The 18,363-nt window shown below is 36.4% G+C and overlaps 1 protein-coding gene across 7 annotated transcripts; it reads left to right on the top strand.

Annotated features, from left to right (window-relative positions):
- The first annotated feature begins 2,065 nt into the window (after window positions 1-2,065).
- On the top strand, window positions 2,066-17,351 carry si:ch73-111e15.1. 7 transcript variants are annotated; one of them, XM_073914662.1, is made up of 8 exons: window positions 2,234-2,369; window positions 6,867-6,947; window positions 7,433-7,555; window positions 9,199-9,365; window positions 12,590-12,841; window positions 15,326-15,453; window positions 15,555-15,661; window positions 15,766-17,351. In XM_073914662.1, exons 4-8 carry the CDS (start codon window positions 9,206-9,208, stop codon window positions 15,932-15,934), a joined length of 816 nt encoding a protein of 271 aa, XP_073770763.1. In that variant the 5' UTR covers window positions 2,234-2,369; window positions 6,867-6,947; window positions 7,433-7,555; window positions 9,199-9,205; the 3' UTR covers window positions 15,935-17,351. The 7 variants fall into 7 exon arrangements, with proteins under 7 accessions (XP_068080051.2, XP_073770763.1, XP_073770764.1 ...); XM_073914663.1 differs by having other exon boundaries at window positions 7,396-7,555; XM_068223950.2 differs by lacking the exon at window positions 7,433-7,555 and having other exon boundaries at window positions 2,066-2,369.
- The last annotated feature ends 1,012 nt before the right edge of the window (window positions 17,352-18,363 follow it).

Raw genomic sequence — 18,363 nt, 5'->3', positions numbered from 1 at the left:
TTTTTTGTTGCCCATGTTGCTTTTCCCATTTGTCTTTATTGTGAGACTGAAAATCTCCAATATCTTTCACTTATGTTATTCAACAAGTTTTTGTTGGTATTTAATAAATTATTGATCATTTTCTCTGACTCTTTATTGTTTTTGGCTCTGGAAAAATATGTTGCCTTGATATTTTGTATGTATATATGGTTAGTAATAGTCTACTGCTTCATTGTAACTTTTAGTCTCCACTGTCACATTATTATTATTTTCATTATAACATGACTTTTTAATCCCTATAAGTATAGTTCACCTATTTTTGGATATTCTAATATAATTGAAGCCCTCCCTTTAACTCAACAGCAAGTCCTGATGGTTAACATGATTACAGCTAAAAAAATGATCTTACTTAATTGGAAATATCCAAAGTCTCCCTGTTATGGTTGAACCAGTTTGTTTTTTATTCAAATGGAGCAAACACTCCTTGAAACCTCACAGGAAAAAGCTGAAGCCACAATTAAACACATCTTAAGACTATTTGGAATCTAGAAATTTAAGTTTGTCAATCCTCGCTTTTATTTATATATATGTCGCTGGCTTTGTAAAATCAGTGCGAGTATTGTCATGTTATATGTTTAAAACTGTATATATTTCTTTGAGAGAGATGATCCCTTCTTTTTATTATTATTTAATTTATTAATAATAATAATAATAATAATACTGTATTGTTTTGTTATTTGCATTGCTGTTAAAAATCTTATAAATGTTAAATAAAATATATTATTTAAAAAGTATAGTTCACCCTCACTGAGAGGTAAGCAGTCGCCTATTGATGCTAATGGCTGCTGACTCCAACATTCTTCAAATTGTCTTCTGTGTTCAACAGGAAAAAGAAACTTTTAAATGTTTGGAACCAATTGAAGGCGAGTGAATTTTCATTTTTAGCAGAGCTGTCTCTTTAATGCAAGGATGTTTGATATTGTGTGTCCCCCTGCTGGACATTTTATATACCATGCAAAAAAGAAAAGAAAATGCAAGTGATGGCGTACCTGCAAAACGACATACCGACAAGGAAAAAAAAAAAAACATCCTTGCAGCACAAGATATAAACAAACTCTTCCCTATACATGATTTTTAAGGAGGAAGAAGAATTTGCAAATAGGCTACAGCTGAAGTCAGAATTATTGAGAAGGGTCTGGCATCAGCCACGACTCTGTTGGAATTTTAGCTCCGTTTATTTGTTTCCACAATTTCTGTTTAACGGGGAGAAGATTTTTTCAACACATTTCTAAACATAATAGTTTAATAACCTATTTCTAATAATTGATTTATTTTATCTTTGCCATCATGACAATAAATAATATTTGACTAGATATTTTTCAAGATACTTTCATACAGCTTAAAGTGACATTTAAAGGCTTAACTAGGTGAATTAGGTTAACTAGACAGGTTAGGGCAGGGATGGGCTAACTTGATCCTCGAGGGCCGGTGTCCCTGCAGAGTTTTGGTCCAACACTAGTCAAACACACCTGAACAAACTAATCAGTGTCTTCAAGATCACTTGAACTCTATAGGGGGGTCTGTTTGAATAGGGTTGTAGACACCGGCCCTCGAGGATCAAGTTTGCCCATCCCTGGGTTAGGGTAATTAGGCAAGTTATTGTATAATGATGTTTTTTTCTGTAAACTAACGACGAAATAGCTTAAAGGGGCTAATAATATTGACTACAATAATAATATTGACAAAAAACTACAATATTGTCGGCGCAATAGCCTAGTGGTTAGCGCCCCGACACATGGTGCAATAGCACGTGAGGGCATCGCGAGTACAAATCCCGGCTCTCCCACTTTGCTTCCTGTCTCAATACTGTCCAGCAAAAAAGGCCAAAAATAAATTTTATATATATATATATATATATATATATATATATATATATATATATATATATATATATATATATATATATATATATATATATATATATATAAACTACAATATTGGCTTGAGTTAAATGACAATAAAAATATGTTTTAAAGGATGTTGAAAATGTACTCTATAAAGTAACGCCAATGCGTCATGGAAAGAAACAGATTAATTTAAACTAGTCTAATCTAAAATAAGCTCTATAATCAAACTATCTTAGCAATGTGATTTTAATTAAGCTACCCCTTCTGTGTATGTAATGCTGGTGAATTCAAGCGTCAAACATCAATGTGATAGAGTAACTCAACAGCTGCTTTCTCACCGCTCTCATATTTGTGGTTATTTTTGTCAGAGAGGAAATAGAGCAGCACATACTTTCATATTCATCTAAATGTCAATCATTGAGTACAGCTTCATCCTACTTGAAAATCATCGAGTACAGCTACAGTGAGACCATCACTGGAAAGGTATTTCAAACATTTTTTACTTATAACCATAGAAGGAAATGCAAAACTTCCTGATGAATAAAGAGGCGGCTATATGGATAAGTGTTTGGTTGCCAGAGTAAATAATGGTTCATTCTGCAGTGGCTACCCCGGGTAAAGCAGGGAGGTGGGTGGGATTTTGCAAAGTACAATCCGATCTTGGATTAACATCTATGTTGATCATGGAATTAACACTTTTGTTTAAAAAAGTAATCCATACCCCTAAATTCCTACCCCTAATCTTAAAACTAACTTTAAATTATTCCTCAAATTACAGAGGAATAATAATTAGATATCAATCATGTTTAAGTACTGTAACTGTATCACTTAATTCTGATTGCCCGATTTGAATGTTGTTTTAGTACCAAAATAGCCTACATGTTGACAGCTCAAAAACTAATTAGATTTATTACTTTTATGTAATTTCTTTTACTGTCAAATCATTATCTCTCATTTGAATAAAATATTCTCTGCTCATGTTTTTTTTTTGGACTTTGCCTTATTCTCACTCACTTTTATTACAGTGAATTCTTCCCATACAGAAAAAAATGATACATGGCAATATATGAAGAGTTTAGATTCAAAAACCTCAACGCCAAGTGGCATTGGAAAATTACTTCTAAAATCTTCATTTTTCTATGTTTTACTATATTTTCCTATATGTTCATGTTGTTACGCACCGTCTAGGGATGGTGCACAACATGAAAGACAACAAAAATGAATTTAAAGATTTATTGCGGTTTGAATTCGGGAGCTGACAAGGCTGAAATAACAAACAAAAATTCCTTTATATTAAATCTCTAACTTACCTGATCAAAAATTAAAGAAAAGAAAGTACAATTCACTACCCTAACTACCTAACACAAAAACAGAGGCCAAAAGGTTTTACAAAGAAAATGGCATCAAACTCCTTACTATCCCAATATATCCACTATTTGCAATTTATTTACAAAAACGGGCAACCATATTTGAAGGACAATCCAAAATCAATGTCAGCAGGCAACAAAGGTCAAACAAGCTGGGGGCTGTTCCAGAAAGCAGGTTATGTGACATACCCGGGTAAGTTTGAGAGTAAGTAGGTGGATAACCTCAACTTTGGTTCCAAAATCGGAGGTAACTTCTGGGTATGTTAAGTAGCCATAGCAACTTACTCTCTGAAGATAACCTGCTCCGGAGCAGGTTATGTTCAGAGAGTAAGTTGCTATGTTTCAGAGTTTGTCTGTTTCAGAGAGTTTACTGAGCATTGCGTGCTCTTTTGATGAGAATATTTATGGATGTGGACACACAGATACAAGTTTTTTCGTTGTGAGAGGGTTATAAGTGCATATTTTTTTCAGAACCAAATTCATAATGTTAATGTATTTAACAAACCTTTTTGAAATCAAATGTGACAAACCGCGGGTCTGCGCTTACCATAAAAAACATTCAGTGCAGCTCTTTGTATTCGCGTCAGGGCATTTTAGGCAACTGTACAATGTGGCAGTATGACCACCTGTACAGTATGCCTGACACTGAACTGTTTTTTACACTTTTGTACAGTTCCTTGGTCATACATTACTGCGTATCATTACACAGGTGATTCAGAGCACGGGAATAGCGTAGTAGACAGAACGTCGATAAAGAACAACGGAGCGCACAACGGAGCGAGTTCGAATCTCACTTACAGACCTTGTGTTTTTTCTCTCCTTCTGCACCCTCACATTTTTCTGTATAATATTATAACTGGCAGCTTTGTCTTTTGTAGGAAGATATATCTTTAATTTAAGATGTAGGACGTCGTTCTTATATATACATTCACGCACACACACCTACATTTTTTAATATAATATTTTTTTCAGGGTTTCTAAATGCTATTGTGTGCATTAATTGCAACCGATTTTAAAGCTCCATCAGTCATTAAAGGACACTGATAATATAAAATTTGTCCAAAGTATAAGTGTGCAGGTACAACTTAATTTTCTATCCTTAATCTTTTGGTGTTTCAGCTATTAAACTCATTACTGCTTACCAGCTCATCACACACCCCACCTCATCACTATGTTGAGGCTAAATGGCTGATTTTCAGGAAGTAATGATTCAAGTGTATAACACAAATATAGTAAAAAAAAAAAACTATAAAGCAAATGTTGCTTAACACAATGTTTATTTTTATTATATTTGTATTATAAAATAGAATCATTACTGGGCACTACATTGTTACTTGCTGGAGGACAAAAGATACCCTTTTCTGCCTTATACGATGACACCCTACCTGCAGCCTGACCCAGAGGAAATCTCAGTGACCCAAGCAGACAAAACAGATGGAAGAGTGCTAAAAAAATATAATTAGTCAAAAAACTATGTTTAATCAAATAGTTTGGTCTGTTCATTTCTTCATTTCCTGAAATAAAATGAATGATTTTGTACACTGCTTTATACACACCTTTCAACGTGTAACATATTTTTCATATACATTTCTCACCTTAAGTTGATGCTTATGTGACTTTATCTTTGAAGATGGACCTTATACAGCTACTTTAGAATTTAAATATGTAGATAAAAGATTTTGTGATCCAAGAGTAATATTCAAATATGGAAAAGTGCAGAAAATTCTTACACTGCTTGTTAGTTGAGGCAGAAGGAACTTCGTCTGCATGCAAAATAAAAAGAACCTAAAGCTATCTGACAACAATCACTTACAACAGTGACAGAGTGTGTGGTTTAAGTCAAAAACTCAACCACTGAAAAGCCTTTATTATAGGACACAGCAGTTAGACAGGCCTCTTTCTATTAGCTGCATGTCAGAAAGAATATTCTAGAGTGTTAAATTAAGAGCTCCAGTAATTAAATATTACCTTTTATGATAATGTTTCTGTGTTTAATGACTTTGGACAGAGTTCTAGCTCCAGAAAGATTACAATTTCTATAAGCCTTATTAGTCAATACACATATTGTGGCCTTAAGAAATTAATGGCAAGAAAAATAAATGCATGAATGGTTACACAACATACTCAAAAAGGATGTTAAAGAGTAGTTTAATTTATCATTACAATAAAATGGAGGGTGGCATGTGTAATTTAATGAACCAATAAATTTTCTCATTATTTATTTTTTATTTTCTTATCTATTTCTTATTCTATATTTCTTTCCTTCGTTGAAGCAGATGTGTAATCTCTGTGTTTAAAACCTCCAGCTTCGCCTCTGTAAAGTGCGTTGCCCTTTTTTTCTCACCGTGATTTTCTATGGTGACTCGTGAATTCGGCGATCTACTGAAAATGCCTTCAGGTGTGTGGCGTGCACGCGCATTAACCCGCGGTTATCTTAAGGAGGTTGATTTAACTAACTCTTGTCACCTGTTTTGGAACCAACATACTCGCGGTAAGCAGGTTTTGGGTAAATCAACCGAGAGTTTAGGTTTTAGCAGATGGTAAGTTAACCCAGCTTTCTGGAATACCCCCCTGGTGGAACAAAGTATCATAAACAAAGCAAACACTAAAACAAACAGTACTCACAATTCTCATTATAATCTCAGAAGTCAAACAAAACAAACAGTACTCACAAATCTCAATATTATCTCAGAAGTCAAACACAACAAACAGTACTCACAAATCTCAATATTCCCAGGCCTAACACATTTAAATACTCTGCACTATATCACATTCAAACATTTCAACAAACACAAGCAAGTCACCAAAAACAAGATGGCTGCCAAGGAAGTGGTGTCATGGCTTTTTAAAACACTGTAGACCAATCAGGATCAAGCAAGCTGGAAGTGGCCAATTGGATGTGTTCTAAGCAAAACAGGAACAAAAACAAAACAAAACAGATGAGACAAGAAAAGACAAACATAGGATTGTAACAATGTCCAGTTATATAACTCAGTGGACACCTTGTTGTCAAAATGACAATCAAACATTGACATTAAAAACATGCTAAAAATGCAAAAGGATTTGATGTCAAAATCTTAACATCCATTTGACATCCACATATTGATTCCTATGAGACCACAAAAATAATGAAAGTTTTATTCATTTGACTCAATTACAAATTTACACTAGATTTTGTATCTCTTAATGGATTCAGTGCATGTAAACAATATGGCCATGTAAGAGGATGATTCAGATTTCCAATTCATAAATAGATCATTTAAACAAATGCCAATGTACAGTTCACCTATTCTGAACATGAACACAGATCAATAGCTGTCTGACCTTTACAGTGTCCCAAACTCTTTTGTACCCCTGTGGTACAGCACATCAGTGAAGAAGAAACACCCATCTTATGAGACCTTAAGGTTAAAAAGATTTTAAGCAATTATCACTTGTACAATGGACAATGTAACACAGTTTGTGGGGCAGGCCAGATTGACGATTGACCGTCAGGCCTTTGGGAAATGTCCACCCCTGGTCCACCCAAAAATTCTCTTTACTTGTTCCAAACCTGTTAAAAGAAAGCTGAAATCCTGTACCTATTGTAACCTGTATTTGTTTTTCTTACTAGAAGTCAATAGACTTTCTTCAATAAATCTTCTTTGGTGTTCAACAGAAGAAAAAACATATCACGGTTTGGAACCACTTTAGGGTGAGTATCTGTGGCATATCTTTGACATATCTGTGGTGGCTATAATTTGCTTGGCACTCAATGAGTAATGTTGCCCTCGACAGACCCAACATCTATATGTTCATAAACACCTATTAAAACTTGGCAGAGTGTTTTTTTTTCTCCAAAGGTTTCCATGGCCATCAACCTGTTTCCAAGAAAAAAAGACAATTAGAATTTGCTTATAGCTTTATGAAGACAAATTTATATTTTAGTACTTTTTTATAATTTTTTGTTTCCATAATTTTTTTCGTCCTTATGGTCTACTACGGAAGTGAAGTTTATTTGCAAACTAATTTCGAGAGGATCACGTGCTTATGATTGCTAGCGGCGGGATCCGCATTATCCAATTCACAATGCACCAATCAGACGACTCTTAAACTACTACAAATACCCTGGGTTACATTCCACTGCTATCTTCGTTTTGAAGAATCTCCCCTTCCACCCCTACTCCTCCTCCTTCCTAGATGGGTGACGCGGTGGTCCAGTGCTTAGCACTGTTGCCTCACAGCAAGAACGTCTCTGCTTCCAGGCTTTACCAAACCAGCAGACGTTTCTGTGTGGAGTTTGCACTTTCTCCCCGTGTTCACGTGAGTTTCCCCCGGGATCCCTGGTTTCCTCCCACCGACCAAAAACATGCAACTTAAGTTAATCGACTAATCGAAATCAGCATCATAGACATGCTTCTAGTATGTAGTTGTCTACCAAGAGCTATCACTTACTGTTCATTGGTTACTACAGCAGGGGAGTTCTCGAGATCTACCTGAGCTCAAACTCCCCTCCCGCCTTTCAACGGGAGTGAGCCCCGGGCTCGAGGATCTTATGAGCTCAGGGCTCTCTCCCGGGACAGCATGCCAAACAAGCTTTATAATCAATCATCAGTTAAGTGTGAACTCTTGAAAACCAGAAAGGATTATTTTTGTGTTTCTTCGCAAAGATGTTTTGCATTCCCTCGCAAAACTGTTGTTCGCTCTTTGTGTGATAAACTCATTTCAGATCAGCTTCTGTACACGCCATTTAAAGTGACACCTCTGTTATCAAACAAGTGTAGAGCAGCAGTTGAATCTCTCATTTTGTTTTGTTTGATAACAGAGGTGTTACTTCAAGACTGCACGGATCTATAATGAAAGCATTTGATTACTTTAGTAACTGTTTGTGAATATTTAAGGGAAAATTTGTGTTAAATATAAAACACCCAGGACAGACATGTTTACATACTATTAAATGAATTTGTCTGTTTAAACACACACCCAATTCCCAAAGTGTCCTGCACTTTAGCTCATCTTTGTGTGTACAGAAGCTGATCTGGGATCTGTTTATTATCTACGCCCAGCTTTAATGGAAAGAAAGTAAATGCTGACATTTTTTATATTTATTTCAATGTTATTTCAAGAATAAAAATATGGGAGAAATAAGGTAAATACTTATTGATAGGATGATAGTGGAATAAAATGGTAAAATACGGGTGAATCCCAGCAAAAACGAGAGGGTTGACATGTATGAAGTGAACAGAAAGTGTTTGTCAAACAACAGTTTTGCAAGGGAACGCAAAACATTTTGCGAGGGAACGCAAAAACCAAAAAAAAAAAAAAAAATTTCTATCCCTCAGTTTTTTTCTTCCACCTATTTTTCCTCCACAATCATGTCCCTTCCAGGTCTCCATAGGCACCCCCAATCTTGATCAACAGAGAAATTTAAAAACAGTTTTGGATTAAATCAATAATTTGTTTGAAATATCGATCATAAATAAGAATGCACACTTTATTTTCAGAAAAATTTTGGTTTTAATTTTAGTAATTGCAAGATCTGGTTATAATGCCTTGATGTTAAGTGGTAGTTTGCATTATTTGGGAATTTGAGCCTTGTTCAGTTCCCTTTTGGTATTCTCAAAAAGTCCTCTTAAAAAAGCACAAAACCCGACATAATTGTGCAATAGAAAAACAGATCTCACTTCCTTTTATAATTCACACACAAAAATATAGACGTAAAGTGAAACAGTTTTAATTATACCTTTAACTATTTGAATTTGCTAAAAAAGTATTAAGCTTAGGAAATATTTTAATGTAAATTCATGACTTTATAGATGCTTCTAATCTTACAGGATGTGTTTGATGTCAAATCTGATGTTGTATACTAACCACGTGTTTAACAAACCGTGTTAACAAGAAGAAGAGTGCTGACTATAACACATCTAAACAGGAACAACAATCATAACAGATTTTCTACACTATAGAGCAGACATGGATGATGATATTTATGAGAATGTTAACGGTACGGAGTCTGAGGGAATGAACAGAGAGCGAGGGGTGAAGATGGATGATATGTATGTGAATGCAGGCTCTGTGGGAAACCATGACTATCGGACTAATTCAAACACACAACAACCACCTCAAAATACAGGTAATCCCTTAAGTCTCCTTTATAAATTTGTGTATTGTATTTGTGATTTGTAAAAATTAAGTGACAGTTCATTAAGTGACTGTAAAAATCAGAAAGTGGCTACAATGTGTGATTGTTATTTTATGTAATTGTTTGTTTTGTCATTTGATAGCTTGAGGGAAGCAATCTGAAATGCAAGTTATTCACTGATTTTATTATATGTAAATGTGCAGCAGATGATTCACTGAATTTCATGAACTGAATCAAAAGATTAAAGTGCAGTGAGCCTGGTCAAGTATGGTTTTTACCTATACTAGAATTTATTCCTCTACTTTCAACTCATCCAATTGTACACACACATTGTGAGTAAAGAGTGAGAGCACACACACATAAACAATAAGCACAAGGACACACCCAGACACACCCAGAGCAGTGGGCAGCTATTAGTAATTAGGTGCCTTGCTCAAGGGCTCTTCGAGCTATACACTGTATAAAATGCTGGCTTACACACGATTCCTTTATGTCATCCGAACACAAATCGATTAGGTTAACCTAATACTTTTTACAATAATAAGTAGGTTGAACATAAAATCATTAGGTTTATTAAAAAAAACTTAAGAGGGGATCCTAAGGCATTCCCAGAGAGACATAGTCCCTCCAGCGTGTCCTGGGTCTTCGCAGAGAAACATGCCTGGAACACCTCCCTAGATATGCGTGCAGGAGGCATCCGAAAAAGATGCCAGAGCCATCTCAGCTGACTTCTCTCAATGTGGAGGAGCTGCATCTCTACTTCGAGTTCCTCCTGGGCGACAGATCTCCTCACCCTATCTATAAGGGTGCACCCTTCTACCCTGCGAAGGGAACTCATTTTGCCCGCTTGTATCTGAGATCTTCTACTTTCGTTTATTACCGGTGAGAGTAGGAACATAGATTGACTGATAAATCAAGAGATTTGCCTTCCGGCTTAGCTCCTTTACTACCACAACAAACCGGTACATCGACCACATTAGTGTTGCCCTTGCACCAATGCACCTATCAATCTCATTCCATCCTGCCCTTACTTGTGAACAAAACCCCTAGATACTTGAACTCCTCCACCTGGGGTAAGGACTTTCCTCCAACCTGGAGATTGTAAATAAGTAGTTTAAACATGCAGCAAAAGTCTTTTTAGTCTTTAAAGTGACAGTGAATTGATAACCCACATAGCTAAATTTCTCTGGCCCAGCTCTGGCCCACACAATCAGGTTTTGCTTGGCCCACATGCCGCAGTAAATTACGGTACATGACTGGACCAAATCTGGCTTCCAGACAAGGGCTAAACACGGACCATATCTGGGCCAAGTCTCAGCCAAGTTAATAACTCATAACTGGGCCTGAACTGGGCCAGATAGGTTGGTGTGTCACGATTGCAATGAAATTGATAAACCCATTGAGTGATGCGCTTTAGGCACACTATGGGCACGCTTTTTCTCAAAGTGACCTGATTGGTAGAATTGTTTTTCTTTACTCATAAATGATTTTAGTGTTTTTTTTTATGTGGATAAAGACTGGCCAAACTCACATGCGCCCACTTATCAAATTTTTCAATCTGGGCCAAATACTACGTTTTTCATCTGGCCCAAATCTTGTGTGCCGCTTTAAAGACGGTGCCACCTCTGCCAAACCCGGGCCATGTTTGGCCCACATGCTGTATGCCAGTGCCGGATGAATGCCTGCTGTGCCAGCTTTATGCCAAATCTGGGCCAGAATTCTTTGCTACTAGGGAATGACCAAAACACATTGAATGACAGTAAAAAGTAGCAATTTTACCCAATAAATGCGTTAATAATGTCAAATGGTTTATATACAGTATAGTCATTCAAATTAACTTAAAGCAATAAAAAACGGCAACAAACATTTATTTAGGCCCGAACTACAAAACCAAATGTAAAACAATTTTAGTATCAGTTTTGCTTAAGTTGCACACCAGTGTTGTAGGAGAGGGGAAATAGAATATTTACGGGATTTGTAGTCCATAGCGAAGTGTATTGTGGGTAGTGCAGTTTGACACGCATGCTGGATTATGTGAGCTCGCTGTGTTCTGTGCAGCTGAGCAGAGGAAGAAAGTTTTAATCGGCTTTGTTTTATGTTCACTCGAGTTATTCCTACCGGGAGCTGTTTGCACTGTGAATCTGACAACACGAAAATAAGTAAAAGAATGGCTTGCTTGGTGCAGATGAAAAGTTTAAAAAGTGTATTTGTATATAGAGAGACATGGGTAACTAGATAGAGATAAGTTGATCTCTGCAGCAGCTGCCGAAGAGCTGCGCGCTGCAGACGCAGCTGGTGTGAAAGGCAAACGCCTGCGTGCTTCTACTGCTCGACATACGCGCTGCGCATGCTCTGCTCACGCGCTGATTTTACAAGGAGACTTTTTTGAAGTCTGTGTAGCACAGCTATACAATGCATTGCTCTTCAAGAATCTTAACCCAAAAATCTGCCCCTGAGACAGCACTATACCAACTACAAACAATTGTGTGTTTACTCAGCTTAACGAGATCCTTTAAACCAGAGATGGGCCAAAGTTGGCCTATTATAACCTTTGATTTGGCCCACCATCCCATCTGACAGGACAGTATCATGGAGAGGGTTGGGGTGTATGACTTTATCACAGAGATCGTCATTTCTAATTTGAAGTAGCATTTTTTGTTTGCTTTATTGCTGATCTCAAAAAAGCAAACAGAAATTCAATGTTTTAATTAATTCTAAATGAATCTGATTTTTAAAAAATGTAAATACTGTCACTCAACAGATAGAGGATTATTTCAATAGACATCGGCAAGAAAATTAAGGCAAAAACTATTGTAATTCTGTTATAAAATAGATTGTTACTGTAATAATTTAATTGTACAATGTAAAAAATACTGTATTAGTTAGTCAGTTAGTCATTTTTTAAATAGTATTAAATAAATTAGAAAATTACCTATGGTAAATTGCCTCACCTATATCCACCTTCGGCCCACTAGCCCCAATCAAGTTTGGTTTTTGCCCCTTTCTATTAGAAAATGTTTGGGCACCCCTGCTTTAAACAGATGTTTCAGCTGTTTGACTTATACTCACTGAGTTTGCAGGGGCTCACGCACAAGTTATTAAATTTGTATGCTTGCACACTCAACATATTACGTACTAAAATAGACAACCTATCAACACTTTCAGTTTTGTCTGATAAAAAAACAAACATTTATATTAATGTCTGCCTTCTTCAGGAAGTGATCCAGTGAAGACGAGAAGCTCCAGAGCAGCCTTAGTGTGTTTGGTATTGCTATGTTTTCTTCTGCTGACTGCAGTCATAGTGCTGAGCGTGTACATCTATACAAACCATCCAAACTACCCTGAAGAGAGACACCAGCTACTAACCAAAATCACCAACCTCACAGAAAACAAAGATGAGTTATTGACAAATATTGAAAACCTTCTGAAAGACAGAGAGCAACTTATACAGCAACAACAGATTATTGGTAAATGTCTTTAATATGTGCAGTTAGAGCATATTGGAGATGATAATACTTCATTATGGATAGCCAACATTAAATAATATGGATCTAAAATTATAGATTTTTATTTTGTGCCAAAAATCTTTAGAGTTTTAAGTAAATATCATGTTCCATCCTTTTAAAAAAATAAATTTTTTAATAAGTAATATATTTGAAAGGAACCTTAATTGAACAAATTTGTTTTGAGCCTCAGATTACAGATTTTACAATAGACTGATTTCACATGACCTCTGTTTTAAGAAGCGAAACTGAGGCTGCGGTGGGAAAGCTGGAAGTTTAACCCGGAAGCTCCCCAAATACACATCATAGATGTCATTTATCAAACTTAAGGGAATGAACTGATTCTTTTACTATTTTAAATTGTCACAATACTGACATTCCCTGCTAACATTTAAGCATCATTGAGCATGTTCTTAAACACCACTGATTTGCCATCCACCAGTGCTCAACAAAAATAACTGAGGGCCTACTCACACTATGCCATCCGTACCGTGCCCAGGCCCGTTTCCCGGATTGTTTGAGAAGTGTGAGTGCGCTGAATCGTGCTCAAACACGGTTCACTTGGCCGGCCCTGGCCTGATTGGAAGAGGTGCGCCTGAGCCCGGTTCACTTGGGCTTTGGTGTGGTACGCTTGTGCGTGAGTGCAAAACGTGCCAAAGCCCGAAACTGAAAGCGAGTCGTGACTTTTAAGGGACTGTTTTATATGGATTTATTAATAATTCTTACTGTTCAGTGAACGCAAACTGCCCGTAGTTTATTTAAGACGCAAACCCCTCACTGCACGACAGCTGCGCGCCTTCAGCAGACCTCCTCATTCCTGCAGCACGAGAGCTTTATGATTGTTTATGAGCGCTTAAAGTGGCGGATCTGTTCGGCGTAATATCTGACTGCGTGTCCCCGCATCCCTAAGGACTGTTTGGCGAAATATTTGACGGCATATCCAACGACTGAAACGATATAACTAGAGAAATCTCCATTGTGCTGCTGAGTGAGAGAGCGCTTCTCACTGAACAGCGCAGCAGCGATGACGTAAGTGTGCCGAAGCCCGTTTGTGGTGTGAGCACGGGTCGTCGGGGGAGACGGGAGGGGGGACAAGTGTGCTTTGGCCCGGTTCGAGGCAACTGTACCTAGTGGGAGTACGGCCTAAGTGGCCATAAAGGTCATCAGTTCACTGCACTTCATGGATGTTTACAGAGAGCAAACACAGAAGAGCAATCGACTGATCTTCACTGCTTTAAAATCCAGTGTCCCTGTATTGGCACCCGGTGAAGAGCAGTGAACTGATGACTTTCACGGTCAATCACAGTCATTTCTGTTGAGCATTGGTGAATACTATGATAAAGCAGCACTGTTTAGGAACGCACTCAACAGCGCTTAAATGGTAGCGAGAAATGGACATTTTTAAAATTTGAGCACCAGGACAAGCCTATTACAGACAACAAAAGGGTGTGCTACAGGGGATTGCATTATTTTATCGCTCACCAGGTTACATACACTCTCAGAAATTAAGGTACACGAGCTGTCACTGGGATCGTACCTTTTCAAAAGGCACAAATTTGTACCTTAAAGGTCCATATTAATACCTCAAGGATACATATTAGTACTTAAAAAGTACAAAAGTGTTCCTCTTAAGGTATTAATACTTTTGAGGTACCAATATGGACCCTTTAAGTACAAATGTGTACCTTTTAAAAAGGTACCACCCCAGTGACAGCTCGCGTACCTCTATTTTTGAGAGTGTAGTGTGAAGCAGGGAAGCGTCCCTGCTTTGTTTACTTGGTGCTATGAATGACTAAGAGAACACTTAGGGCCTACTCACACTATGCTATCTAAACCGTGCCCAGGCCTGTTTTTTGGATCGTTTGAGAAGTATGAGTGCGCTGAATCGGGCTCAGGCACGTTTATGAGTGTCAAAGTGGCTGATCTGTTCGGCGTAATATTTGACTGCGTGTCACCGCATACCAAACCACTGAAACTATATAACTAAAGAAATCTCAACTGTTCTGAGCGAGAGCAGCGAACAGCGCATAATCAATGACGTAAGCATGCCCAGGCCCAAGTGTAATGTGATTCCGGGCCGTCGGGGGAGATGGGTGGGGATACGCGCTGGAGGTTTGTATTCCACAGCATGTTGTTGCAATGTTTACAGTGCTGATCCTATACTTCCGGGTTTCTTCCCACCACAGCCTCGCTTTTATCTTTTAAACAGCCGCGTGAACTAAGCGTATGGTTGTATTTCAGTTCCCCCTATTAACTAACAGTTAATACATCCATGGAAAGACTATTTGATCACCCTTTAGATAATTTATAATTTCCAAAACAATGGACAATTATGACCGATTTAGTTGTCCAGGGCCACATATAAATGTGCATCATCTACTGTAAGTTTCAGGTGTGTGATTGTAAACAGAACTAATAAACTAACAGCAAAACTTGATCTGTTAACAGCTGGGTGGACTTACTTTCAGTCCAGTTTTTACTACTTGTCCAATGAGTCGAAGAGCTGGACTGACAGCAGAGGAGACTGTAAAGGCAGAAAAGCAGATCTGATCACCATAAACAATCGACAGGAACAAGTGAGTGAGAGATCTGTGTGTTTATGGTGTGTAGAAAGTATGAGATGGTCAGATGAATTGTCTGCTGATTATTTAAATGTTGCATTGTTTCATCTGCTCAGGATTTTGTAATGACCCTCACTCGTAATAAGGAATTCTGGATTGGTCTGACTGACAGCGAAAAAGAGGGCCAATGGAAATGGGTTGATGGCAGTACACTGACCACTGGGTGAGAAATCACTGAATTAACTGATTATGATCTAACAAATGATTCTCGTGGCCAGTTTCATTATCACACAGCAGCACTGAACATCTGATGTTGATCTGTTGCAGGTTCTGGGCTTCCTTTCGATCAATAACTGAGCCCAATGGAGGGACAAGAGAGAACTGTGTTTTGACTCATTTAAAAAGACACCCTGAGTTAATAGGATGGATTGATCATAATTGTGATGCTTCTTATCAATGGATCTGTGAAAAGAGTATTTTACCAGTTACTTTTTAAGAAGCAAAAAAGTTTTGTTATAATGTTAAGCTTAAAATTACAATAAAAAAAAATGTAAATGTATCTGGTCAAGTCTAAGTATACATAAGCAGGGGTTTTTAGTCTTTAGATGACTTTGACCGCTAAAAAGGAACATAAAGGAAGCCTACTGTATATTCAGTGCTCAGCATAACTGAGTACACCCCATTTTGAAAATCAATATTTTATCCATTTCTCAGTGAATAATGTATTTTGGTGCATTTTAACAAAACAGATCTATTAAACGGATATATTTATTAAAAGAGTATTTTGGTCAACAAACATATTTAGAAATTTAAAGATAATACAATTAAATTTAAGTAAAATATAGAAAAAAATACAACCTACAACCTTTTTTTATTCTCTTGATTTTTACTCTTTTTTTTATTATTTGTATGTAATATTTTTCTATAACATATACATTAGGCTTTGCTATTTTTTGGACCGTTATCGTAAGTAATTTTGTTAGATAAGCTCCAGATTTGGCTTCAGTACTGACTAATCTAATGTATATATGCACAAATATAATATTGCACAGCTTCCTATTAAAACTATAAATTTAAAAGATAGATTTGTGAGGGGTGTACTTATATATGTTGAGCACAGAAGCACTTTATACACCTCTTTGGTCAGTTATGATGTATCAAGGTCTGATATTTTCTAATAATGACCACCATTAATAGCAGGTCTGTATAATAGATTGCAAATCTAATTTTACATCTCAAACATTGTACACGTGCTCTTCGCAGCTTTTATAAATCAGCTGCTGCAATCTTGCATCTAATGTATTGACTAAACTGAAAATGCAGTCTGTAATGCTTTTGTGGTGCTCATCTTTTTGGCAATATTTTTGTTTTGTACACTGAAATGGATTACAAAATAAAAAAATAGTTTAAATCTCATATAAGAAATTATTTATTTGGTGAGAAACCACATTAAAATGGACTGTATATTAGCACTTCAGTATGCCTAAATATGTTTGAAGTGGCTTAGTAATAATGGCTCACTGGATTTTATTTTTTTATTTTGCAAGTAAATCAAGAGGTTATTTTGATTTAAAGAACAACCTAGCTTAATAAGAAAACTAGATTAAATGTATTATTTGCTTCTTTAAAAAAATAATTCACTAGAGAAATGTTTAAGAAAGCAGATGTATATAAAGGTTTGAGTTAGTGTAGGGCTGTTAGGTCTTTCTTTTAACTGATTTCGTGGCTCTGATGAACAGATAAATATCTGTGTTTTCAACCTTATGTGCACTTAGTCCTGTTTTATGCTGTTAGATACAACCACAAGCTTCTGTGGAACACAAATAAGGTTAGTTATAAGATTTCAAAACTTGATAACCAGAGATATCAAGCTCAAAAAAGAAGGCATAAGCATTAAAAGTGCAGTATGCAGGTAAAAGGGCTTGTTCTTTTTTTCTCAAATATTTGCAGTTATTTGCATCATTTTCTATGTAATTATGAGATTTAAATACTGAATTTGCTGCTACTGAATTTACATCTTTCCTCAGTCAGCCATTTGAATAAAAAAAATATTATTATTATAATTATTATTATTATTATTATTATTAATAATAATAATAATAATGATAATAATAATAATTTAGAGTTTTACAATTTTTCTAGCCTCTCTTGGAAAAAATTACATGGATAACAACAATAGCCAAAATAGTGTTCAAATTGATTTTAATATATGGTCTGCTTTCTGTGCTTTACACTTTTTTATTGGTCATTTTTCAAAATTTAGAATAAAAGATACTTGTAAAAATGTTTTCTCTATTTAAAAGAAATACAGTAGCGAAAGATGACTTTTCTTATAGCAGATGTTTTCTTGCACAGATGGATCTTAGACTCATTGTCCAAAACTGATTAACTGAACAAATTCTGTTTGGTCTTAAAGCCTTTTTTAATGGGTTATCTTTATGATGGCATAGCAGTCAAAATAGAACAAATGACCTCATATATGAGACATATTCTGGACCTTTGTCAGTGAGGGATGGATCTTCCAAACCATTCTACGACATAAAACACATGTTACATTACACTCTTGATTTTTTACATCGGTTACGATGGGACTACACGCGGTGTTGGAGACTTTGTAGTGTACATTATTGAGCTGAATTGGTCTGGAACGCAGCCGGCTTGCTTTGGGCATTTGGATTTGTCTGTTATTTAAGTATTTTCATAAACACTATTTTATAGTTTGTAATTCTAAATGGAAATTCAAATTGTGTGTAGACAATGCCTTCACTTGTAAAGACTGTCAAGACAGATTTGTTGGTCCTTTATTTTTAATTAAATGATATTATAAGGATACTGCTTACCAGTGCAGCCTGTCTCTTTCCTGCCCTCAGTAATGCAAACGTGTGAATAAATGTGTAAGAAATACATCCATACACTCTCAGAAAA

This window comes from Danio rerio, chromosome 10, assembly GCF_049306965.1.
Source record: "Danio rerio strain Tuebingen ecotype United States chromosome 10, GRCz12tu, whole genome shotgun sequence".
Lineage (NCBI taxonomy): Eukaryota > Metazoa > Chordata > Actinopteri > Cypriniformes > Danionidae > Danio > Danio rerio.
This window is presented reverse-complemented; position numbering and strand designations above follow the sequence as displayed.

Bases quoted from the DNA above. Each gene is read 5' to 3' on its own strand.
- si:ch73-111e15.1 (XM_068223950.2), top strand. From the start codon at position 9,206: ATGGATGATGATATTTATGAGAATGTTAACGGTACGGAGTCTGAGGGA. The intron at 12,842-15,325 runs GTAAATGTCTTT...ATCTGTTAACAG, and splicing joins ACAGCAACAACAGATTATTG to CTGGGTGGACTTACTTTCAG. The intron at 15,454-15,554 runs GTGAGTGAGAGA...TCATCTGCTCAG, and splicing joins TAAACAATCGACAGGAACAA to GATTTTGTAATGACCCTCAC.